General features: G+C 41.3%; 2 protein-coding genes across 4 annotated transcripts in view; one reads left to right on the top strand and one right to left on the bottom strand.

Annotated features, from left to right (window-relative positions):
• Nucleotides 1–291: 291 nt before the first annotated feature.
• LOC103466368 (unique cartilage matrix-associated protein-like) lies at nt 292–1,489 on the bottom strand. The gene is made up of 4 exons (XM_008411883.2): nt 1,320–1,489; nt 766–948; nt 569–634; nt 292–475 (listed from the first exon to the last, which is right to left on the bottom strand). Exons 2-4 carry the CDS (start codon nt 821–823, stop codon nt 315–317), a joined length of 285 nt encoding a protein of 94 aa, XP_008410105.1. The 5' UTR covers nt 824–948; nt 1,320–1,489; the 3' UTR covers nt 292–314.
• Nucleotides 1,490–2,457: 968 nt separating this feature from the next.
• The window catches only part of LOC103466344 (cyclin-dependent kinase 17), a 33,945-nt gene continuing 10,760 nt past the window's right edge, over nt 2,458–25,642 (top strand). Inside the window, exons 1-4 of one of the 3 annotated variants that reach the window (XM_008411856.2) lie at nt 2,458–2,842; nt 16,368–16,507; nt 20,140–20,298; nt 21,795–21,928. In XM_008411856.2, the coding sequence (XP_008410078.1) occupies nt 16,390–16,507; nt 20,140–20,298; nt 21,795–21,928 (411 nt within the window). In that variant the 5' untranslated portion in view covers nt 2,458–2,842; nt 16,368–16,389. The remainder of the gene's footprint in view (nt 2,843–16,367; nt 16,508–20,139; nt 20,299–21,794; nt 21,929–25,642) is intronic. The other 2 variants (XM_008411855.2, XM_008411857.2) reach the window with 2 other exon arrangements.

Here is a 25,642-nt window from a genome sequence, read left to right as displayed (position 1 = left end):
ATAGTGTTCAGCATAATCTCTGTAAGTTTTAACGGCTTAAGGATTGCAAACATGCTAATGTATATTCCATGTTTAGGACACTACTACTACTACTACTACTACTACTACTACTACTACTAATAATAATAATAATAATAATAATAATAATAATAATAATAATAATAATGATAAAAAATGAGTGTGCATAATTACATTTCTTTATTTTGTTCTGATTTGCATTTTATTTCTAAATGAATTCAACAGAACAAACTGGTCCATGTTCCTCTTGTGTAAAACTCCTTGATGGTAACACACAGATTCCCACAGTGACCACCTTAGCGTATCCACATGCAGCGATACGCCTCCGCCTCTCTGACCAGACACTTTGCACCAAACTCACCATTGATCTCGTCCGTGGATTTCACAGCTCGCCTGGTGCGCTTCCTGAAGAAGTTGGAGGCATCAGCTTCTTTCATGAAGATCCTCCTCAGCTGACCTAAGGTGGGGGAATAGATTGTTGTTGTTGTTTTTTTCAGCATTGAAGGACAAAACGAGAGGTCACACACGGTTGTGAAATGCAGCTCCACACCTGCTGGACTTTTTGCATTTCTCGTGCTGCTATCCACAGCTGCAGATTCGGCTGTCTCTGGAGACACTGCGTTTGGAGACAGAAATGAGACAGGTCTGACTAAAAATAAATTTAGAAAAAGCACATCTCAGTACAACAGAGACAAAACAGACGTCAGCAGAGTCCTTGACATAAGATTTGGTAAGCATTAAACTCACAGCTCAGTGCAAGCAGCACTGCAAGGAGAGCCAGGAGGGTTGCATACGTCCAGGACATTTTTTTAAAACTCCGTGTCCTGATGTGTTCGGGGGAAACCAGCGTCGACAAACAAACAGGAGGGACAGAGATGACTGAGACTGGGATTAGAGAAGGGCGGAAGAGGTCGGGGAAATCTGGACTACCTGTCAGGAGAGAGAGGGACAGAGAGAGAGAGAGAAGGTGAGAAAGAGGGAGACCTTGCAGATTTGAGAGTAAAAGCAAGAGAGAAAGTAGCAAGAAAGTGCATAAATTATAAAACAATATAATCATCTGTTTTTCTTATTTAGCTGAGATAACATTTTGGACCCTTAGCTAAATTTTTCTGCAGCTCCATCTGTCTTTCCATCAACTCTGATCAGCTCCACTGCATCCCCCTCAGGAAAAGTGCCCCCCACAGTATGATCCTGCAATGAGCTCATAAGAGCGTTCAGGGAGCGATGTGTTAGATTTCCACGCTACATATGGCAAATAAGGTTAATTTAAATTGGCTTTTCAGTCAGAGAAATATACAAACCCAGTTATACAGGCTGATWATGAAGAAGAGGTCTGAGTCATTCCAGCGTTAGGAAAAAGACGGACAAGGAACAAATAAATATTTAACTTCCAGTGACAGAAAACAGCTGAGCTGATGCACAGATTTCCAACCAAAGGCCTCCTGAGTGTGGGCTCCTTCGTACGGCACCCTCCAACTCTGTCTGCTTTGCATAAATAGAGCTTGGGAGTGAGCAGCCCTATGCATACTTGACTGTTTTCCAACGTGGATCGTGGCTGCGCCCCAGAAAACAGTGAATGTCCTAATGTTTGGTGAGGAATTTGAAACTGGTGGTGCTTTGGCTCACGGGAAAGTGAGAGGAAATTGCAGGGAGGGCTTGAGAAGGCGAGACAGAGGTGGGAATGTTTCGCTTAGTTCGGTGCGAAAGCTGAAGAGAAATGTGATTCTGATTTGCACGGATGAAACTGAATTGCGACATTAAGTTAGCCTGAAATACGGGTCAAAGGTCAGGGGTCTCTTAGCACAAACTCAACCCCACACAAAAGGCATTCTTGTTTCAAGGGAACGTGCAAACATTGTCATTGTCATTGCTCAGCTGAGTTTTCAAAGATTTAGCCTGAATTTAACCTAAATCAACACTGTCCAGACTTTTCATCATGGACCAAAATCACCTGTTTGAAAACACTCAGGGGGCACTTTCTTAAGGTAGAAGTGCAAAAATAATTTTATTGTCAATTATTTTCTTTTTACCTGATCAGCAATAACATGCCATTTGATTAAAAACGGGTCTCAAATTTGTACAATTTCCTAACTTGTTGACACAGATATTAATCTCAGCTTATTCCCATGAGAACTCTCGTTGAAAACCCTTAACTGCATTCAACCCATTTAAATTATTGTCTAAGTCTGTTTTTGAGTAAAAAGTTGCTTTCATTTTTTATGACATATCTTTCTTTCTGGCCTTTTAACAATTGTACTTTCTGTCTTGGATCACCTTTGTAACGTGAGAAAATACGAAAAAGTTCAAAGGGTGTGATTTTATTTTCTTTCTTCAAAATTTTCATCATATCAATATTCTCCAGCAGATGTCGCCATTGAGTCAAACCTGGTGTGGTGTATTTTCTCGCAGCTGCCGGTAGATGGCGCTGTTGAAACTGACGACTCGATAGCTCAAGCGGCCGTGTGGTGGCAGAAGGCAGCGTCAGCTGGCGTGGAGGGACTGACACAGATCAACTAGTAATCGCCGCCGTCCCCTCTGCCATGGTCTGCTCGACGAAAAACCCTTCGACGGAGCTTCCTGCCCTCTGCAAGAAGAGAAACTTTGAAGCGTAAGCCACAAATCATGGTGCTGGACGCTACGACCCCGCTGGTATAAGCGACACTGCGGAGGAGAAAGTATCGACCTCACACAAACCACAAAGCAGAAGCAGCTGCTTCGCCGTATTTCTTTTTTTTTCACGCTCGGAGGGAACGACGGCATCCGGCCTGAGAAAAAGACGCTCCGAGGTCGGGGACTCCGGTCGGAGCAGCCTCCATCGCTTCTGGTGAGGGTCATTTTAGTACATTTCTGCTAAATTGGCTCAACTTTGAGCTTCGCGGACGCTGGAGACGAAAAACAGAAAGCTTAATAACGATACAAMRGTGTAAAAAATGTGGACTTCACAGACTCTGTTTGAACGCAGAGCTGTTGAGTGTGTCTCCAGTTGAGTGGCCGCAGTTTACCGAGACACAACCGGGGTAGCTGCAGCATGCCGGTGAACTAAGTTCAGAGAGGCTAACAGTTTGYGATTTGTGCTCCGGTGAGTTTATGGGGAGACATTTGTGTCAGCTTTGTTGTTTCACACCACTTGGAGCTCCACAAACGGTCTGCGTGGAAGCTGTCAGAGAACTGTGTGGAACGGGAGGGCTGGTTGGCCGGGTGCTCTACGTGGATCATCTTGCATAGCTGCCACCCAAACATCCAGTGACCCACATTTCTGAGGTGTCCCGTCCTCCGGCTCCGCGGTTTATCACCGGCCTCAGCCTTCWCACACAGCCCCGGAAGAGGAGCGCTTAAGCCCCGGCTGAGCTGCTGTGTGAAGGCCCGGACTGAGACGTCTGCTCCAGCAGCTTTCTGAGAATCCCTACAATCTCCTATTGATGCCGGGATAAACCCAGAGAGGAGATTCACAAGGTCGTCTATATTTTAGAAGCACAAGATGTTAACTTAAAAAAAAAAAAAGAAAAAAAAGATAGGAAATCAGAAATGAGAAAAGTTAGTTTCATTTTGTGTCTGTGCAGGCTGATGTGATGAACCAGGTCAACTAGCTCCAGCATTATAACCTGAGGGACAGTGAGTAACACTGCTGATTTTTATCTCTAGATATTGCTATTCTCATTGATGTTACTTTTCCACCGAAACTCTTTTTGTCAGCTCAGTGTCAGCTATTGTTTTCCTGTTGTTGAATAATCAAAGGCGAGCTTTAGGGRAGCTCAAAAACATCTCAGGGAGCCCTCAGTTGTCAAAGTTTCTGCAAAAGGTCCCATTGAGTGGTTCAAGCTCCAAGGTTTTCCTCTGTGTGTTATAAGCCTGGCGGGCCACCAGGTTCTACTTGTGCTTCCACCAGGCTAATCGTTRCTTATTTATTTACGTTTTTTTGAATGTTTGCCCTTTTTTTTGTAGTTTGTGTTCAGGTATTAATCTTCCAATAATGCAAAATTATCAATTGACATTTTCACATTTCCTGCCAACTTTAAACATTTAACTCAAAAACACCGCAGGCCGCGGAATGAATGATTGCCTGAGCGTCCCAACCACCGGATTTGATTGATTGATTGATTGATTGATTGGCAGCCCCGATCAATCAATTGAAATTCAGTTCAATTGATTGATTGAACTGAATTTTCAACTTTTCATTAAATGCAACAAAAAACACACCTGGCACATTTTGTGGTCTGTGAACGGATCAACAGACAGGATGTTATTTGTTTTGTTATGAAGCATAAATGTAGATAATCTTGACGTTKTCTGTTGGATTTAAAACTGCTGTGTCTAATAAGGAACCTGGTCGATGTTTGCTTCAGTTGAGTCAAAGCAAATTGTTCTGAAAGCTTTTGGTATTAGGCTTGTGCTGGTTTGATGATGTAAAAACATCATCAAATGATTTGGTTATTTGGTTTGTTGTTATTAAATTGGAAAAAAAAAGGTGTTTTTGTTTTTAAAATAGAAAAACAGCAATCTTCTGATTACTGTGGTTAAAAGGATCTATAACATTAAACATTAAGGCATTGCCTTACCTTACGCCACAGTAAACTCAACAACTTCTTTAGAATTGAAACGTATTTGAAAGTATATGAATTGTGCTTACGGTACTAATAATTTTTAAGGAGTTTTGAAACGGCAAGTTTTCATTGATGATAATAGTTGGTCATGACCTAATCAATATGTATTTAAAGAAAAAAGAAAGGAGAACAAAAAAAAACAAGACCTTATAACCTCTACCAGCCAGTAAAACCCAGATTAGTGCATCTCTTATAAAAAATTGTTGATTTGGTTTTAACTTTCACAGTTAAAACTTTGGCACCAGTGTTTTATATGGTTTAATTATAATCGCATAGTAATATTTTTGTGCAAGTGCAAAATCTTACCAAGTGTTTTTTGATCTGGTTTCTAGTGCAAATATCCTAGGACACCTAAAACACAACAAAACTAACTTACAAGTAACTTTTCAGCAGGAAATATGAGCTTGTTTTAAATCAATAATTCCCTGATATTGATGGAAAAAAGTACTGGTTATAAGTGAAAGAATCTGTCTGTGGAATAACACATTTTAAGATATGGGAAAATGTCTTATTCCACTGGCAGATTATTTCACTTATAACTCGTACTTTTTCATCAATGTTAAACCAAACTCCCATATCTTGCTGAAAAAATGACTTATAAGTAAATTTTGTCTTGTTGCAAATGCACCAAGATATTTGCACTTGAATGTTGACCAAGAAATACTTGGTAAGATTTTGGGTTCTTGCAGTGTTCATATCCTCCTAAAAGCCATTTATTAGGCCGGCTGCTGAAAATGGATCAGATTAAGCGACTAAGTATCTGTATTATCATGTGTTATCAGCAAAAATCCTCAGAAGCAACTCTTCAGTCCAACTATCAGGTATACGTTGCGGGAAGCTCCTTGAGGTATAAAGTGAGGCCACTTCTGCATGCTCCGCTGCCTCTCGTGTTTTCTGGAGTGAATGAAGGTGCAGTTCAAGCACTTCTTTTCATGCTCACTTCCTGTGCGCAGTTTTCACTTTGACAACCACGAGCTGCCAGGCGACCTGGTATCGAGCTGGTAGGCGAGGGCCTCTCCACAGTGGGTCAGCGTTCAGCTCGCCGCTGTAGGGCTGGGTGGAAACGAGAGGGCGGCAGGGAGTCGTCGGAGGCAGCGGGATGCACCCGTGTGCGCTGTTTTGACACCAGGGCCGTCTCCCTGGTGAAGGCCTGGGGGGTGGGGGGAGACGGTTGGTGGCAGGGTAACCTGACCCGCTGTGGAAACAGCTGTAGCCTGCCGAGCTGATCCCAACTGAGTCCCAGTGCAGATCAGATGATGGTCCGGCAAAAGGAATGGGCGTGTGAGGGTGTGTAAGCATGCACACGAGTGGATTTCATTGAAATATATTTTCAGTCCGTCCAGCTGAGAGTTTTATTTCCGTTTCTTCAACCCGTTTACAGATGGAAGCTGTTCTTTCCGTCCCCACCGGGAACAAAAAAGGTTAAAAACCAACAAGAAATGAAAAGTCCATGTGCTTAAACGCAGCGTCGCCTGAAGTCCAGGAAGTTTTCCTGTCGGCGAGGTGAAGCTGCAGGCTGAGACAGCTGGCTGAAGGTTAATGTGTCACTCCTGCTCTCTGTGGGTGGGGCGGGGAGGACGGGGCAGCTGCTCTGTCGCAGCCTCCACTCCCGTCTATAGATAGCCGTGAATACAAACTCTTCCTGGTTTTCTCTGCCGCATTACCGTCGGCATGCGGCTCGGCTCGCTCGCATGCGGTCACTGCTTGCATGTCTGGCAGCCTCCACTCCCTGACTCTTTTGTCTCTTTCTAATTCAAGTATCTGTTGATCCTACAGACCTCCATGCAGCCCGGAGCCGCTCGGCGGACGACTTGTCCGACTCCTCCATAACTCTGCAACTCTGTCGTCATCTGTTGCATTAGTTAGAGACAGGTGATAGACGACTGTTGCCTGTTTTTTTTGTTGTTGTTTTTGTTTTTTATTCTCCTGTTGCTCTTGGCAGGTTTATCGAGAGATGCTTGACAAGACTTTATTCTCTGGTCTTTATTTGGAGACTAACACAGGTTCATTTGAGCCAGGGTTATTAGAGCCAGCAAAGCTGTGCATATTTCCAATGCTCCATGTCATACGCTCATAATTAACTTCTCCGTGGTTTAATAAAAATCCATCTTGGGTTTCGGTGTCTGTTTTGCCTTTTTCGATCTAAATTTAGACCCAGAGGGCTTCAGATATTTGGGTTAAAATCAAAGTTTTTTTCTAACGGAACACAGTTCAGCACTTCTTAATAATATAACATTTTCTTATAGGACTGGGCGACATCACTTAAAAAATAAAATCTAAAATTTGTTTCATACCGGATACAATTTGATTTTTTATTTTTTTTTTTACTTGCTTTCTTTTCTAAGAAAGAAATGACAAACGACAGAAAATGTTTTCAAACAGTGCCTTGCTACAGGAATGTTTGTTTTAAATTATGAGGAAATAGTCATAATATTAGCAGAACAAAGATGTAATTTTACCAGAAGAACATCTTAAAATTACAAGAGAAAATTTTTTGAGAAAAAAGTTTTTATTTTTTGTGTTGAGCTCTTATAAAATTAAAGTTGTACTATTAATTTCCATTTCCTAATAGCACAACTTTATTCTTGTATTACTTTGACTTTGTCATTTGACTTTATTCTTGAAGGACTGACTGTATTTTTGTAACCCTACAGATTTATTTTTTACCAAAAACAAAAAGAAAATGTAGCCTCATCCTTCCATTTTTGTTGTAGTTGACCTGAATTAAAACTCCAAATAAATAGGAGCTGCAAAACATCCTTGCCAAACAAAACAGTGGGGCGTTGGGCATGCTGACGTTTTTCAAAAAATTAATTGATTTGTTACAAGGTCGACTTACGCAGTTTTGAAGACTAAAAGGATCAATAGCGGACACCGGTAGTTGTTTTGAGGCTGATCTTTTGTTTTTGACTGATAAAGCTTTAGTCAATACTGATTTCATTTCAACAATTGAACAAAAACAAAAGAAGACATAAAACAACATTCAAACTACATGGCTGCTCTTTATTTTTAATAGAAGAGTCAGCACTGCTAAATGTGTGTGCGAGCCACGGCTGTAAAACAAAGCTTTACAAAATACTTAGAGTTGACATTCTTCAGCATCTTATATTAGCATTGCAGCTTGCATTAACAAAACAGCAATCTCTGTGTGTGTGTGTGTGTGTGTGTGTGTGTGTGTGTGTGTGTGTGTGTGTGTGTGTGAGCGTGTGTGTGTGTGTGTACGCCTGAGAAAACGTAGGTCTGTGAGATTTCAAGAAGGATGCTGGCATTTTAAAACCCTGCATGCTCCACGACAGACACAGGTTGAAGCTCAAAAAGAATAAAACGCCACAACTCTGGTCGCATTTGGCTCTCAGAATCGATCGCAACGGAACGAGCTCGTCGTCCAAATCCACGTCTGATTTCTAGATGATAGCTGAAGCAAATTAATGAGTCTTTATTTGATTTATGCTTCTTTTTCTACTTATCAAGATTGAATCTCGTACTCCAGGCTGGCTCGTCTAGCAGTGTAACAAGTCACTTCTTGTGTTTGTGGTGCCTTCTGTTTCCTTTAATTAAATCTATAATTAAAATTTTGGAGGGGCGAAGGAGAGGACTTCTGACTCACTACCTGGTCGGGCCGCAGAGTTTGCATGTAAGGAACCAGTGCAACAGCTTGCCGTGACGATTTCACAACCCTCAAATCAGCTGCCAAGAGCATGATAGCAATCACGTTACACAACAAACAGAGGCACCTGAAAAGCCCAACCTTTTGTGTGATGTTGTGGATGCTCGATGAGTCATTTCATTAGTTTTTTCTTCTTTTTCAGTGCCGTTTCAAATGTTAAAGATTAAATCAAAAGCAAAGTAAGTTTTGCAACGGATGCTTATTTAATCGCCCCAAAAAAGAAAAGGTCAGCAGAAAACCTTCCAGGTAGACTGACACGGAGGCTGCCTGGAGCTGCCACAGAGGCTGCTGTTTGATTTAATCGCTGATGTTCTGAATAACATCCCAGCTGGTTCCCAGTCTGTTGTTCTGCTTTTTAACAGCCACAAAGGGGTTGCCGCTGATGCTGCGAGGGCGAACGCATTGTCGCTCTCTCTGATGCTAATGTCCGGCTCTCGAACGGAGAACCAGCGACTCTCGAGTCAACGCGCAGCTCAGATGAGTCTGATTATCTCCATGACGAGCCAAACTAGTTAATAACACCGTCGTACCTCAGATGAGCTATATTCACAACTCTTGATTTTTTTTAAAAAGGCTTGAGTCATTTTAAATGTGTAGGATATCAAATTAAAGCTTTTGATAAAGCAACATTTTAAATTATATATTTTTAAATCACTCTGTTGACAGAGTTCACGTGTCACATCTGAGGATGACCTTTCTTTCCATTCATAAAACACTGTCTCATGGCAGTTATGTACAAATGGTTGCACTTTTGATTAATTTTGCCTTAATTCGACCCTTGGCTAATTATTCTTCAATAATCAGGCTTTTTGTGGTCATGTTTTTCCTCTAATGCCTGCTTACCTCTTAGAAGTAGTTCATTGTTTTGCTTTGAGCTCACAAAAGAATATTTACGAATTAAAGTGTCAGTCATTACAGTGACAAATCGCGTCGTGTTACACAACTGCACATAGTTTAGAACTGGTTCAGTGAAGCAATTAACGAGGCCAAAATGTCAGCCGTCCTCTTGCTCTACTTTTAAAAATCTGATCGATGTTTCTGGGAACAAACGGTTAAGGCTAGGGATGCCCTTTTCCCTGCACACGAGTGACTGAAACTTTCAACAAGTCCTATCGAAACAGAGTAAACAAGCTAATGTTGGCCTAGCACAAACGGGTTAACATTAAAACCTAATCAGCCGGAGCAAGATGGGAGTTTATTGAAGGCTGTGGGCCTTCAATAAACTAATCCTACAATTAATAGGATTTGATATTTCCGGGAGTCATGGGTTCACATTTTGCCTAGCAGTAATATATTTTGTTATTCAGATACTGACAGGCAATCTTAAGAAAGTGGTTAGAATGCTGAACATACAGAGAGCAAATTAAAAGTTAATTTTATGATTATTACATGAGTCAATTGGCACAATTTACCAAACTATCACACATTACAAGAGACTGTGCAGCTCTGGTTGAGTGTGTAGATTTCTGCTCACAGTTGCCATTTAAACTAGTGTAAATCTTATGCTTTATGGAAATGTGTCACTGTTTTACGTGGTAGCAGAGCTTTTCTCTGTTTCTGCCCTGCCCTCTGCTGAACACTGTCTGGATTGATGACCAGGTACTATGAGCAATCAGAGGCGTTTAAACTGAGACAATAGCTGCCATAGCCGATTCCTGCCTGCTACTGTATTAATTAGTCATCATTCTGAAAATTGTTATAAGTAATTATAACATGATAATAAGTAATTATGGTAACATTTCCAGAATCACAAGGGAATTTTCTTTGTTTTATTTTATTGCTTTCATTTGCTAACTGGAGGTCAGATTGGAGATTTCTGTTGTTGATTTCTGACCTCTGACTTTTCTGTGAGCTGTTTTCAGCATGGAAGTGTTTATGATGGTGAATGAAATGGTTTGTGAGAGCAGAGAGGAGTCGGCCTGCCACTCAGGCTGCTGTAACCATAGCAGCAGGGTTAGCAGCTGAATCTTGTTGAGATCTGTGGCTTTGGGACACTGCTGGCTCTTTTTTTCCCCACATTGTTTCCCATAGGGATGCACAATATTATCAGTATCAACCGATATTGGCTGTAAAGTTTAATATCGGACATTGGCCATTCCGTCAAAATAATTCACCAATTATAGAAAGCATTGTTTTTATAAGACAAACCAGTGAGAATAATGCCTGCTGCAGCACAGCATCATAAGAAACTGTCAAGTATTAATGCTTGACAGTGTGGGGGCTTTTCACTTGTTGCCTGTGAACAGGTTGAGTTTAGTTTTGTGAAGATTTGCACCGTTTGAGTGTTGTCACTATCTTAGAGAGAGCAAATGTCATGAATACATTTGACATTAAACATAATAAGTTGAAAGTGTTTCATCAGCCTCCTTTTTAGCATTTTGTAGCAGGCTAAATTGACAAAGATTGTGCAGTATTTTAACTGCACAGCAGAGAAACCCATATAGTTTCAGTAAGCAGATATTGGACAAAATTATCGGCGTTATCGGCCAAATCATTTCTAGTACATCGGCATATCGGATATCGACCAATATCGTGCCTCCCTAGTTTCACACAACCATCATCTCTGACCCGTCTGTCAGCCTCCAATCAAAGCGTTTGAACGCCGGTGACACGAGAGCCTGGTGTGATGGCGGCGTGAGCAGGAAAATATGTCAAATGAGACATAAAAAGAGTCAAGATGAGGAACAAACGACACGTTACATCAGTGAGTGACGAGTGCATGCTCACTCATTCAGCACCACGCAGCGCTCCTCCTCATATCCAAGGAAGGCGCCCACTTTTTATTTATTTTTTTGACTCAGCACAGAGCAGCCTTAATGTTAGACCCCCAGTAACAGACCCAGCAGCCCCCTCACTCGTGTCCTCATTGTCCCGGTCAGGTTGGAGAAAAGGCCGCTATTCAGAAAACCAGAGGCTGAGCTCACCCATGACTCACGCCAACTGTCATGCTTCTCCCGTGTTTCATTCTCCCGAGCGTGAGCGCTGCAGCGGCTGGGAACGAGACGTGGGTGTCGTCTGCGTCCCCCGTTGTCCTTTCAGGGAGTGACGTTGGGAGTTTTACGGAGCCCTGCGGGGGTCATGTGGGGGCTTCGACCTTGCTCGTCCAGACGGAGGCGATCACGTGGCGGTTCATGTCCTCAAAAAAAAAATGTCTCCGCTCTGCTGTCGTGAGGATCGGAGGGGGGGAAGAAAGGACAGAATCCATATGTCTCAGCATCTGCAGTGATCACCTCCTCCTCCTCTCTCTTTTTGATTCCCTGCATCAGCTTCACCTCCGCCCGCTCTTACTGGATAGGTGGAGCTGAGCGTTGTTAGGCTAAAGGAGACATATTACCTCAGGCCGAGGTGATGAACGTAAAGACCGAGACACGGTGGGTGAGGAACGGGGAGAAAGGCCTTGGCTTCAGATACAAGATGAAGGGAATCGGAAAACCAGCACGTACGCAAGTTTCCCGCAGTGCTTAGCATTTTCAGCACAGAAAATACAGTGGGGGTTGCCGTGGCAACAAATGATTGGGAAAACGGCACAGTATTCGGACCCCTCCGTTCCACACCTCAGGGCACCCTTCCTCCTCCTCCTTGCTCTCTCCCCCTCCCAGGGCAGATCTGGAGCTCAGAGCGGACCGGTCTGCTCCTGGGAGCAGGGATCATGGCCAAAGCTCCACACTCAACCCCAGAACAGGAATGTGGGCCGCTGGACTCGAGCGCTAAAGAGACGCTCCTCTTCTGCCACTTTAGTTCTGGTTTGTTTTCTGGGTCCGACCGAGGACATGAAAATTTTCCAATTGGATGTTGGTAGTCAGAAGATATTTTTTTCCGGTTATAATTAAGCATAGGAAAAGAAAATAGTGTGGAAATGTTTGAATATTTACATCTGTTTGCATCTCCCCCCATCAATCTATTCATTCAATCATCTGTCGATCCATCCTTGTTAGGGTGGGCGATATGGACTTAGAATTTTATCGCGACATTTCGTAGTACTGTTGCGATGACGATAAAAATGATGATAAAATCAATTACTACTTCTTAAGGTCACTCCGTGACGCAGCATTCGTAGCACCACAAACATAAATTCTTGCCTTTCAAAGAAAAAAATCCTATTTGATACAAGCTTCTTCAGGACGCCAAATAATTACAAAAAGTATAATTTATGTCACTGAACTGCACACTTTTATTGCTTTTATTTATTGACGTGCTCGTTTAAAAAAACATGAGAAAATGGTAAGAAATTTTTTTTTTTTTAACATTAACTGAAATGTATTGACAATCCAAAATCTTATGACATAAAATGATATATGATAAATGGCCACCCTTACATCTTCATATTAAATCATTTGTCCATCCCGAGCTGTGGAAAGCCGAGTCATTTTCACATAACCCTTTTAAAATTATGAAACCTTTACATTCCTGTCATCTAGATTCATGAATTAGCACAGGGACTTCTGAATAAAACTCTGGAAAATGAGAAACGACAGTAAAATGGTCGCCTGTTCTCATTTGGAGCCACATAATCCCATAATCTTATCTCTGACTGTTAACACAGACGGGATTTCTGCTTTCCAGATTTATTGCAGCAATATATTTGGCCTGCAACTATCAGTAATGGTTGTCATTGATTCATCTGTCAAGCGGTTTTTCTGAAAACTACCTACAGAAAAAGCCTTCATGTCTTGCCATATTCATCATGGTCATTACTGCAGTATTACTGAAGTACTATATTCATCTACTTTATTTAAAGTGAGTGCTCTATTGGGGAAGTTGTCAGCGGTAATGAGTAGCATTTGTTTTCTGAGAAAAGTGGAGCCGTGAGTGTGCTGCACACATGTTGCAGGCTTTGTGTGTGTGAGCGCGCGCACGTTTGTGTGTGTGTGTGTGTGTGACGACAGCGAGGCAACGCTGCGAGTCGGGCAGGACATGACGGACCGCCCGTCCACGCTGCTGCTGACGTGTCTTGAGGTGGAACCGACGGATCTGATGTTGTGACAGGCGAGTCGCCGTCCTTTCCCCTCATCTTGGCTCGCGGAAAATCAGATTGATTGTGTTTTTACTAAGAATAACTCAGTGAATGACTAGGTGGAAACAAATCGAGGAGAAATGCAGAAGTGAAATTTGTTTTTGTGAAAATATGCTTTCTGTACTTTGCTGTGACAATCAAAGGACTCAGATATTCAACTGCGGTGTTGTTTGATTTCTTTTACTGAATGAAATATTAGTAGACCTAACATTTTATCAAAGTATTTAGGGGTATTTAATCTCCTATTTCGCTAATAAACTTTCCTTTTGAATACAATCTTTTTTTTAATGTTGCCAGAATTTTAAATTTTTGGAGTTAGAGATGCGTGGATCAAGATTTTCCCACTAGTTTCAGATTTTTTTTGTGTAGAAAAAAGGAAAAATGTACTGCAGGTTATGTTAATAAAAAGCAGTCTATTCAAATCCAACAGAAAATGAAAGATTTTGTCAAGCCAGTCGGGCAGCTAATGCTAATTTCAATTCAATCACAACTGAATTCAAACATCCAGCAGCAAAAAGAGCGACTGTGAAATTCTTGGCTGTATTTTCTCGCAGCTGGAAGCTTTATCATTTTTACCGTTATCATCACAGGATGACTAAATGTTGACAGCAGGTCTTTGTAACACTCTGTTCCTGAGGAATGTCTCTGAATGCAGTAAATTAATACCGTCTTGCTCGGTTTCTCTGCTTATTTTCCCACCCTCTTTGGATGAATGGGTGTGCTCAGTTTTATGTGGAGCTCGATGTCCTGATGCATGATGTACAGATTAGTATTTTGCTCTGCACTGTCCCTGTTTGCCTTGGCCCGTGGCCCAGGTCAGTGTTGGGCTGCTGCTGTGTGTCCAGTGAGTAAGGACAGGCTCACTGCTTCTCACCTCACAGGACAGATTTTAGAGGAAAAAAAAACCCTTTAATCCCTGCTTTAAACCTAAATTAGAATAACGTCGATCATGTAAATACTGTAAATCTACTAAAGCGTGAATATTCCGGCAACTCGCCTTAGCAACAGCTGGTTCAGTAAAAGCGTTTAAAATTGTTTAAATGCCACAGCCTTTCAGTTTTATCTGGTCATTATCTGAGTGTTTTGTGATCTGTTGGTTGCTGAACAAAAGCAATTTGGTTCCCACAATGTGGAAATGGACCTCGGTTCTTTCATCTTGAAGTGTAGATGGGGAGTTTCAATTTCTGCTCTATTTTCAGACTAAGTTGTTAAAAATAAGAGTCGTCCGTCGTGCTGCGATTTTAGATGACACGAGCGGAAAGGCGAATAAAGAGACTCGGTAGGTTCATTACACATGGTGATATATTTGAGGTACTTATTTCACTTTAGCTTTATGACTACAACCCCAAATTTAATTTGATATGAAGTTTATTTGCGTAGCTCGTTTCATCAACAAGACATGATGGAAACATGATAGTGACCAATTAGGAAACAATAATCATGACCGATGTTCAAAAGCCGTCATCAGAATAATCAAGCTAATACACATGAAATATGCTGATCCATGCTCTACTTTCTGCTAATCAAATGTAAGTCTAAACAGACGGGATTCTAGCCTTGATTTAAAGGAACTCAGTGTTTCAGCTGTTTTGCAGTTTGTTCCAGATTTGTGGTGCATAGAAGCTGAATGCTGCTTCTCCGTGTTTGGTTTTGAGGATGCAGAGCAGAACCAGAAGACCCGAGAGGAAGGTTGATACAACAGCAGCAAATCTTTAATGTACTGTGGTACATTCTAAAGTAGCAACAGTATTTTATAGTCTATTCTCTGAGCTATAGGGAGCCAGTCTGAGGACTTTAGAGCTGGTGTGATGCACTCCATCTTTTTGGTTCTAGTCAGAATGTGAGCAGCAGCGTTCTGACTCGGCTGCAGCTGTCTGATTTTATTATTATTATTATTATTATTATTATTTAGGCAGACTTGTGAAGACACTAATCAATGTTACTAAAGACAAACACATGAATGAGTTTCTCTAGATTTTGCTGGGACATTAGTCATTTTAATCCTGGAAATGTCCTTCAGGTGATAGAAGGCTGGCTTTGTAACTACCTTTGTGTGTCTCTGAATGTTCAGGTCTGAGTCACTGAATCACCACACTCTGATTTTCTAGCTGTAATAATTGAAACAGTGTGCTGACTCTAGTATCTAAAAACCACTTTGGACCAGAAACTAATATTTCTCAACATGATGTTGGGACAATGTTGAGGCCTATACGATCATCTGGAAGCCTGGAGGTGGTTATTGTTTTCCAAGAGGTTACCTAACACTTGAATAAACATGTTTCTTTATGTGAATTTATAAAAAAAAACACCTGTTGGTGTTCTGTGGACTTGTATCTGTTTATCTGTGACCCTGTGCAGCAGTTACCTGACGGTGAACCCCAAGGGACTGTTGCTCCTCCTGTGTTTTTGTCTCTGGCCTTACTCATCAACATCGCAGACAGACGCATGTCCAGAACTGCTGAAGGCGTCTTGATACCTACATGAGATCACGGGGAGAGGCTGTTTGTTTAATCTGCAAATATCACCGGCCTTGATCCAAAGTCGCCGTATCGCGGGAGTCTCTCCCTCTCCGCGTACTCTGGGACCATCTCCAAACGCCCCCCAATCAGCCGCTCTCATGCAGCCCGTAAATGAGGCTGGAATGTGTGATGTGGACTCGGCGCAGCCTGGGCTCGTCCTGAACTATTCGGCAGCTAATCCTCCCCGCTGGTTCCTGTGATTGTGCCAGGAATTGTGCTGTAAAAAAAAAGTTGCGTGGAGGAATCTCTCACAAACCTGTCATGCTTTTCGCCCTGAGGGAGGCCCGCGGCTTGAGAGTTGAGTCATGATTATATAGTCACCGTCTCAATTTTTCATTGTTTGTCCCATTGGATTCCTGGTGATCTCTTACTACGTCTCTTCGTTGAATTGCGAAACATGACAGCAGGTGGATGAGGTGTCTTCACCCAGAGCGGGTTTATGTAACAGATTTCACCGTGTGAAATGCCAAGGCCTGTATCAGGAAGACAAGCCTACAAGCTGTATCTATTACCGCCGCTGACATTTGTTTGTTTTTTCCATTTCGAAGGCCTCCCCTTCCTGAGAGCTCCATGGAGAAGATGAAGCGGTTCAAGCGACGTCTCAGTCAGACGCTGCGAGGCAGCCACACCATCGACGAGTCTCTGTCGGAGCTGGCTGAGCAGATCACGATAGACGAGAAGGACAGCGGTGAGCTTCGTTCGTGGTTAAATCCTACGTCGTCATGTAAAGTGGAACTTACGTTTACACCTACGTGTAAACGTACACCAACACCTACGTGTAAAGTGTGTGTGTATCCACCACACTTTACACACATCGCATTTCATCAATTTCTGCATATCAAGTTAATGTGTAGATATAAGAGACAGTATAGAGGGGCTTGGTGGCAGCCTCATTGTATGGGGCGGCTTTTCTTCAGCAATGAAGAGGTTAGCTTGTTGTTCTTAGAAAAGAAGAATGAGCCAACACTTCAGTCTGTAGGAGAGCAAACTGTTGGAGAAGTACCACAAAACACAACCAGCTGTAACTGCAGCAAAATCTGAGAATGAAAACTCTTGCTCCACACCACACTTTTCATAATTTTATTTGTGAAAATTGTTAAAAACCACTCATCCTTTCCCGTGCACCTCAAAAAACGATGCTGCGCTTTGTCTTGATCTGTCACAAATGTGACGATGTAAAAGTTGAGGGTCAGAATGACCGTTGCTGCATGTGGGCTGATGAAGCCCGACTCTCATCCCTTTGCGTCATTTAAAATGTAAATTTTCCCATCTCGTTCTGTTTCAAGGGTGAATTTTTAAATCATCCAGTGAGCCTCCTGCACTGCAGAAAGCATTGACGAAGTTGTGATGGCTGCTTTGAGCCAGATGCAGAAGTCTTGCATAACATTAGCAGGTTAAGAGAGTGTAAGGGAACTGATTCTCTATTTATATAAATTCTGTTGAAATCCCGGCATTGGAACAGTGTTATATCACTATGTTACATAAAAGACGGGACGTTTTACTCCAGCGTTTCTTCTCTGAGAAGCTGAATTTGTCGGTGAGATGCGCTTTCACAGTTGCTTATCTCCCAGACTTGTTTCACGTTTCAGAGAAGGTGAGCATAGTTTCCCACAGCAATGCTGCCTGGCGAGAAGTGAATCACCTTGGTGATTTTTCAACAACACAGAGTCAGATCTGACTGTATGCTGGTAAATCACAGCTTTGTAGCTCAGCTCCTCTAACATTTATATATGGCTGAGTTTAGGACAGAGAACTCTTAATCGAGTCAATTTCATTTAATATTTGACTTTAAACTTCCTGCAGATATGCGCAGTTTGAATTATATTTATTTATTAAATAATAATTCAGTATTTTTTCAGTATTTTTGAACATAAACTGAAAAGTATAATCTTGCCTTTCATCAACCAGCGTAGAATTGGTCAATTTTTGTTTTAAAATCTGATTCTTTTAAATGCATCAAACCAAACATGCATTTTTTTTGTTTAGTAAGAATCAAGTATCGTTTAGGAACACTTATTAGCCTGTTTTGCTTATGTGTCATCAGTAAACAAAAGGAAACTCTCCAAATTGGAAATTAGTTGATCTGATTTTGCATAAAACCGGAAGCAGACCTGAAAAATCTGTATCAGTGGATGTATAATCTCTCACTTCAGTTCGCATTTATCAATAAAGCAGACTAATGTAACTGTTGCACTTTTATTTTAAACCCATGCTGTCCTTAAGCTGTCACAGAAGTTGTAGAGAAACGACTCCTTCCTCTGTGCAGCTCCACTCTGCAGCCACTTTGCCATGTTTTAAAGTCGGAGTAGAAACATTTTGTACTTTTCGAGCGAAGACTCCAGTTTCCCTGAATCCTGTTGAAGGTTGTGGCCTTCGAGGCATCAGGTTAAAGCAGGGTGGCACAGCGCTCCTCCTCTTTATTTATTTATTTTTGCAAAATCTGCAGGGAAGAAGGGATGGGAGGAGGAGCCGACATGCCTCGGTGTGCTATCATGTCGTTGCTATGGCTCTCAAGGTCTGGAAACAGTCTTGAATTTCCATGACATTGCCACGGCGACTTGGCTGACTTGGTGCAATCATCCAGGCATCTTTATTCATGGCCTCCTCTGTTCTTAATCCCCGCACCTCTAAACTCTTTTTTCTTTTTAGTTTCGGCTGCAGAGGATGACCCTCCGGTCGCACTCCCCCATCTTCTCCTCTTTCTGAGAACTCACTGGGCTTCGCAATGAGCTTTTTGTGTTGTGATTAACACCAAGTTTGCAGCGCTCTTTGCTCGCATAATGAGGGATGCAGAATCGCTGCGTTTCTCTGGGAGAAGGAAAGATTGCAGCCTTGTTTACCAGCAAGCAGGGTAGAGACGAGACATAATGGGGTAGCCAGATGAGATTTGATCTGAACTGTGTGATTGGTTCTAGTGCTGATCTGCTTATGCAACACCCATAAATCAGGCCAGCAGCAGCAGGGGAAGTGACAGAAGGACATGGGAATCACATGGCTGCATGTACACAGTTTTCATCTGAATTATAGGAAGTTTTTCATTGTTTTTTTTACATCAAAGTAAGACCAGCTATGTAAAGAGAAAGTTATAACTAGAAAAAAAACACCTAAAAGTAGGTCACCTAGATGCTCTCATTGAAAACAGAAAAACAGCTATTTTTACTGCTGCAAAAATAATTTAGTCTGTGCTGACATAAGGTGATCTAAGCAATCAGTGACTGTGGAGCAGGTAGGGGGCACTTGGAGGGATTGTTCGTCTGGGGCACCTAACAGGTTAGGACCGCCCCTGCTGCCAGCTGTCTGTTTTTGAAACAGCATTAAGTAGAAGGACGATGTGTTTGTTTGTTCCTACAAACAGAAATATTTCCATACCAAGCTTAAAACCAGTGTAATAACCTTCCTTCAACAAGCTGAGTGGGAGCATACATTTTAAATTAAAATATATTTCCCTCATGTTTGAGGGCCCATACGTAAACACAGATAGTGTTTTTGAATTTGACAAAAAATGCCATCTGTAAACTTCATAAGCTTTGTACACAGTTGAATTGCTGCTGACAAAAATCAGTTTTACTGGTTCAAGCTGCAGCATTTGAAGTTGGAAGCCAGTCAAATCCATCAGTCAAACACATAAAAACATGTTTCCCTCTGACCCTGAATTGACACATGCTAATCTGCGTAATCCATAGCTCCTATGGAACAATCCTCTTGATGTCGTCTCCAAGTCACACAACGTCTGTCTGTCTGCGGCCAATCAGCTGCTGCTTCTCTGCAGATCCATTTTCTCCTCATTGACTTTAACCTGCTCATTTCTAACAAGCAGAACAGATAATGCTGTTTCACCGCTATGCTTACATTTGGTAATGTAGTATCAGAGGACGGCTGTGGGAGGGACGTAGTAGTAGATTTTTAAAAAAATAAGCATTTTGAGTATACATCGTCTCCGATGAAATAATTTTTGACAGCCTTTCACTAGTGTGGGACACAAACCTATAAAAGACAATATAAAAACATTGTCCTTATTTAACTTGAGTTTTATAAAGAGATGTTAGAAAATGTGCTTAGAATTGATGATAAATTGAATTTTTTTGGGTTCAGGGTTGTGTTCAACTGAAGGAAAGAGCTGAGAATAAGTCAGTCTCAGATTGTTTCAATTATATTTTTAAAATTATACTGTTAACTATTATGTATTTTGTTGTATTTGACTTTTAGTTTTATGAAAATGTTCATTTCTCCATAAAATTGATTATTAGAATATCATTATCATGCTTGAGTGGACGTGTTCATGCATGTAACCTTTAACAGGAAGTGTCCTCTCTCCTGCAGAGCCCATAGTGAGGAACGGCCGTCCTTCTTCGGCCCACAGCGTCCACTCGTACCTTCACCAGTACACAGGCTCCTTTAAGAAGCCGCCAATGAGACGGCCGCAGAGTGTCATCGGAGGAGGGCTGGGTTTGGGCATGCCTCGCAACGGCAGCCGCCTCGGTAAGCCGTCAGACCGCGTTTTCAGAGCTGAAAATATTGCTGGAAATCTCAATTTCTTTCCATATTGAAGTTCTGTCGATTTTTACCCCGGTGAATTTAGCTTAAGACATTTAAATAAGATTCGGAAAATGTTATATTTTAATTCCCCTGAAGAGAAACGGTCCAGCTGCGTCTAACGAGCGCGAGTGTAGAGTAACCCTCCTGATGTGGGAACGCATGCATGCACAGAGTTCACAAAGAACCTCAGCGAAGGCCTGTTTTTCTTTCACATGTTTATTTATAATAAACACAACTAGAAATAATGGAGATTCTTCAAGGCAAAACAAGGGTTCAAGTTCACAATGCATCAGTGCTTTACATGAATAGGAAGCCCAGAGGGAATAGAAGTGTGCTTTGTTTCTAAATGTGCTCAGGCAAGAGGAAAATTATATTTGTTGCTTTGCTTTTTTTTTTCCCCCATAAGGCTCATCGCCAGTGACATAAATAAAATCTGCCTGACAAATTAAACCTTATTTACTTGTTCTATGTCCTCTGACATTAACACACAGAAGGTCTGAAGCTATCCTGCTCCAAAGAGCGTTGTATTATTCTTTCCCCACAAACTTTATGAACAAGGGCCAAAATCTGATTTATGCAAAAGTAAAATAAATGCCACTTCATGCCATGTAACTGTAAACTGCTCCATTTTCCAGAACTGTAACTTTATTAGTAATTTGAACTTACACTTGACCAACTTGATTACTTTGCATCTATCAACAAATTAAGTCAATTAAAAATATTTCAATACGTTGTCTAGCTTTGGTTAATGTGATCAGTTTTACAAAAAAATAGAGATAACCCAAATTTATTAGAAATTTTATGTTTTTGTAATAGTAACAAGAAGTCATGGAATTGTCTTTTTTGTTAAATAAAAATGACACAAACCACAATTCTGTGTTAAATGTTTTTTTAACTTGCAGCATGTATAAAGGTCATCAAACATTTTCTTTTTTTTTACAGCGACGACATTTTCTTCCTTTAGACTTTCTGACCACTGTTCTTTGCTCCACAAGCGTGGCTTAATCAATCATTTTTAACTGATGACCCGACTCTGCAAAAAGGACAGTTCCAAAAACAAACTTCCTGGTGGAATTAAAACAGTTTCAAATCTAAATCTACCAGAGTACGACTAGTTGAAGCTGGGTGATTCAAACGAAATTTGATTTTTTATTTATAATTTATTAAGTGTTCTAATACAGCAACCAGGGTGCACAGTGTAAATAATGTGTACACTGTGTGTTTACATTAGCTTAAAAGCTGGTAATGGTGTTAAATGTGGTGTAAAAACTTTGCACCATGCGTGGAACTGTTGGATATTTAAACACATTAAACTTCCTGTGTATTTAATTTAGATTTAAGGTAAAGAGACCCCCTGCAGAGGCACTGAGGAGCCCTGTGTCGGTCCAGAGCCGCATGTTGCACATCCCTGCCTTACTGTTTTCCTTCCTATTGTCCAGATATTGTCCATGAGAACATAAACATGGGGTCAGACGGGGAGAGCGACCAGGCGTCGGGGACGTCCTCCGACGAGGTGCAGTCGCCCACGGGAGTCTGTCTGAGGAACAAAGGGAACAGACGCATCTCTGCTGAGGTGAGATGAGCTCCAGTGTCACGTTTCAGACTGGTAACGTCCTCACTTTTCCTCTCCGCTCCTCAAACCATGGACGTCTTGTTGGATGCGAGTCATCCGTCTGTCTTAACAAACTCTGACGCATAAAAACGCTCCGGCGCACTAACTCGGCCGGTTCTGCTGCCGTCTGATTATTCAGCCTCTTCTTTGTGGCTGAACGTATGTTGTGAAGATGTCGGAGGAATAAAGGGGATTCTGATCATCTAACTGAAGGTTTTTTCAGCAAACTGCATCGCCGCGTAGGCGTGTTCTCAGCGTCTACACACTCCCTCTTTTTCCACTTATTATTCTTCAGAGTTTTAAAAACGTGATTTGAAAGCTTTTACTATTGTCGCTACGTCCGCCTACTCCGAGCCCTTCTTTGTCGTCTCTCTCTCTCACATCCTGCCGAGAGCGACCCAAGTTTGGCGAACCTCTGGTGATTACATAACGCGAAGAGATGAAGGAGCAATCTCTGATTGTCTCTTTGTTTCCTTCAGATTTCTTTTCATTACACAGTAAAAGGTTTTTCTCTCTCATCAGTTAAATGGGGTGTAAAAAAGTGATTGAATTTCAAATTATTACACTAGATCAGGGGTCTGCAACCTTTACAATCTAAGGATCCATTTTTTCTTCTCTGTCCATCTAAGTAAAACTTTCGAGTTAAAGTTAAATGTTACAGGACTTGTTGAAAAAAAAAGACAATTTATTTTGATGAACGCATTGCAGAAAATGTGTGGTTATTTTCAAACAATCATTCTATCCTATTTACGTGTTTTGGGGTTTTAAAATAATGCGTAAAACTTTTGCGGATGAATACATTTTCTCCAGAAAGATGTTCACTCTTATGGGAAATATTGAAAACAGTTTTCAACATAAAAAAACGTTGCTGGTACTTTTAGTGACATTCTGTTGTGGGAATTCAGTGCAATTATTACATAAAAAGCAGCTAAAACATGCATTTCTTATTACATCTATATTTACAATTATTAGCTTGTTTATTATTTTGTTGTTCTATGTTGTTAAGAACCATTGTTAACTGTCCAGAAATCCTCTTGCACCTCTGGACCCACAAGTTGTAGACCTCTGGATGAGACTGATGTCACCAACAGAGATTTTTATTAACATAACATGTAAAACAAATTTTGTCTGCTAAATTATTTATAAAATTTGAAGAAAAAGTTGATTCACTTAAATTTACCAACTTTCCCCCCAGAAGATATTGATCCAACATGTTTATTAAAATCTTCCTGCAAAAGTTGTCTTGATATTTTAGGTCTTATACGTGTTTATCTGAGTAGTGCACTTCTAACGAATGCAGGTGTCGCATTTGTTGGAAGAGAATGCGACACCTGCATGCGCATGCAGGGCGCCTCGGGTTTTAATGGGCTGATGAGATTTAAAGGATGAACAGCTGACATGAATCAGGAATCAGGACAAATGTCTGTCCAAGTGAATCCTCAGAAAGACGAACGTCCCTCCTTCATCCTCACATTTTAATGGATGTCGTTTTTGTCATTAAAACGTGACGAAATGAAAAAGGTTGCATGTTCCAATGTTTTCACATGTCAAGTTTCTTTGTGGTTCCAACTGAAAACGGGACAAACGAGTTTAAACAAGGTGATTTCATCATTAATGAGCACTTGTTTTTGCAGACACCATGCATGGAAGATTGCATGTGGTTGGAAAAAAAAAACCCTGATGTACTTGTGGTATATTTTTGTGCTGCCCACACATAGAGCTGAGCTCTGAGAGAGCAGCACACCTCATACTTCCTGTTTCACAAGCAGAAAGCATTCATTACAATGAAAGTCACAGAGAAACCGGCAGGTATCTGGCAACAGTGCAAACTTATTATTAATGAGGAGCAGCCACTGTGGTCTTTTGTGCTGGCTTCACTGACTGGCAGAAACGAGAGCGTCCCCCTGCATGCTCAGGTGGCAGATCGCGTTTCTGCAGAGGAAGCCATGCTGTTTTGGGATTACATCACCAGGATTAGTGTAATGCGGCCCAGATGGGCCCGTGTTGTAAGGGATTAGAACGGGACGATTGGACGACTGGAGGAGGGGAGGCGTGGGGGCAAAGGTCAGGCGGTGGATGGACGTCGCTTGAACAAAACCGCCAAATCTGGGCGCGGGAACGACGGGGCGGCGGGGGGAATGTTTCTGGAAACATGCGAACATCCCAGCATCCTGCCACCAAACTGAGCATCTGTTGAATAATCTGCCATCAGCAAATTGTTAAAAAAAAATGTACAGAAGAGCGACAGATGCCCATTGGAGAACCTCAGCGTTTTTGTTGATGGCTTTAGATTAAAACAAACTGAGACGGCGATGAGCAGGATGTGAAAATCCAAAGCATTTTTCAAAGGAATTGCTGAGATTAGGACGGCAACTAGCAATTATTCTATTGATTAATCTGATAAAAAACTGGCACATTCTGCAGGATTTTCATTTTACCTCTTAGACCTTTTTATACACTAGAAATGCAGCAAAAGATGCAGGAAAATAAAACTTAAATATTTTTTTAACATTTTAGTGCCTAAAATGCAACAATATAGCATTCCTTCAGTACATTTGAACTGAGAAGTTTTGGCTAAAACTTATTTACAGATTAAGGTGTTTTTATCTTGGATTCATAATGTAGATGTATAGTTTTGGCGTAACTATTTGGCGTAAATATTATTTCAATAATTGATTAATCGTTCGATCCCTACTTTAGATCAAATTTAAAAACATCTAGTTGGTTCTAGGATAAAATATTTTAACCAAATATCTACTGAAGTTTTTTTTATACACATTTATAAAGCTTATTAAAAACAATGGTATGCTACCATAATGAAAGAAAGTCATACTTTAAAGTGATTTATATTTAATCAGTAATTATGCAGTTTAATTCACAAACCAGTTTGCATTGATTAAACTTAATTTGTCTTAAATGTGAATTGGAAATGTAACATTTTAATAATGTTTGCAAATTCGCCAACCACTTGTTGAGCACATTTCTGTTCACCTTGTGCCGCAGCAGATTATCAACCTGTTCTGCTTTCTACTTCCTGTTTTATTCATCTACCCGCCTCCGTGTTCTGAGCTGCAAATGGCCTAAAACTTCGGTCGCTGTTGCGTTTGAATGAGAGGCTGAAGGTCAGCCGACCCGTCCAGAAGGCTGGTGTAGATCCATCAGTTTCCCATGTGCTGGTGCTGAAATGTTAGTTACATAAAAGTCGGCGTTGGCTGAAAACAGGAAGTTTAGGTGTAAATGTTCCAGCTGGAGGCAGAGTTACAGCAGCGAGAGAGGCCGGATTAAAAGCTGTGATCTAACCAACTGGAGATGCATTTTGGGAAGGATCCAGATGTCGAGTCTGTTTGAGTTTATGTAACATGTCAGCGGGATCGTGGTGGAGCAGCGGGGCATTCCAGGACCTTTCTCAGATTTCTCAAAGGGACGAGTCTGTAATATAACAAAAGGTGCTTTAGAATAAAAAAAAGAAACATTTTGCTGCAGGTGTGTTACGTAAACACACCTGTTACGTTTTATTGAGACGGTTTGTGACGTCGATTTTGATTTTAAGCTAATTGTGTGGCTGATTTCAGAACAAACACAGTTTGATTGTTTCAAAGCAAAGACTAAATGATTACAGAGTTGACTCTATCTTTGGTGTCTTAAACGAGAAATCTCCATGGTTAGGTCAGCTAA

This window comes from Poecilia reticulata, linkage group LG6 (genome assembly GCF_000633615.1).
Source record: "Poecilia reticulata strain Guanapo linkage group LG6, Guppy_female_1.0+MT, whole genome shotgun sequence".
NCBI lineage: Eukaryota > Metazoa > Chordata > Actinopteri > Cyprinodontiformes > Poeciliidae > Poecilia > Poecilia reticulata.
This window is presented reverse-complemented; position numbering and strand designations above follow the sequence as displayed.

Excerpts from the sequence above, each read along its gene's own strand:
- LOC103466368 (XM_008411883.2), bottom strand. The coding sequence starts at position 823 with ATGTCCTGGACGTATGCAACCCTCCTGGCTCTCCTTGCAGTGCTGCTT. Across the intron at positions 635-765 it reads AGTGCTGCTTGCACTGAGCT|TGTCTCCAGAGACAGCCGAA; the intron begins GTGAGTTTAATG and ends CTCCAAACGCAG. Across the intron at positions 476-568 it reads AAATGCAAAAAGTCCAGCAG|GTCAGCTGAGGAGGATCTTC; the intron begins GTGTGGAGCTGC and ends CCCCCACCTTAG.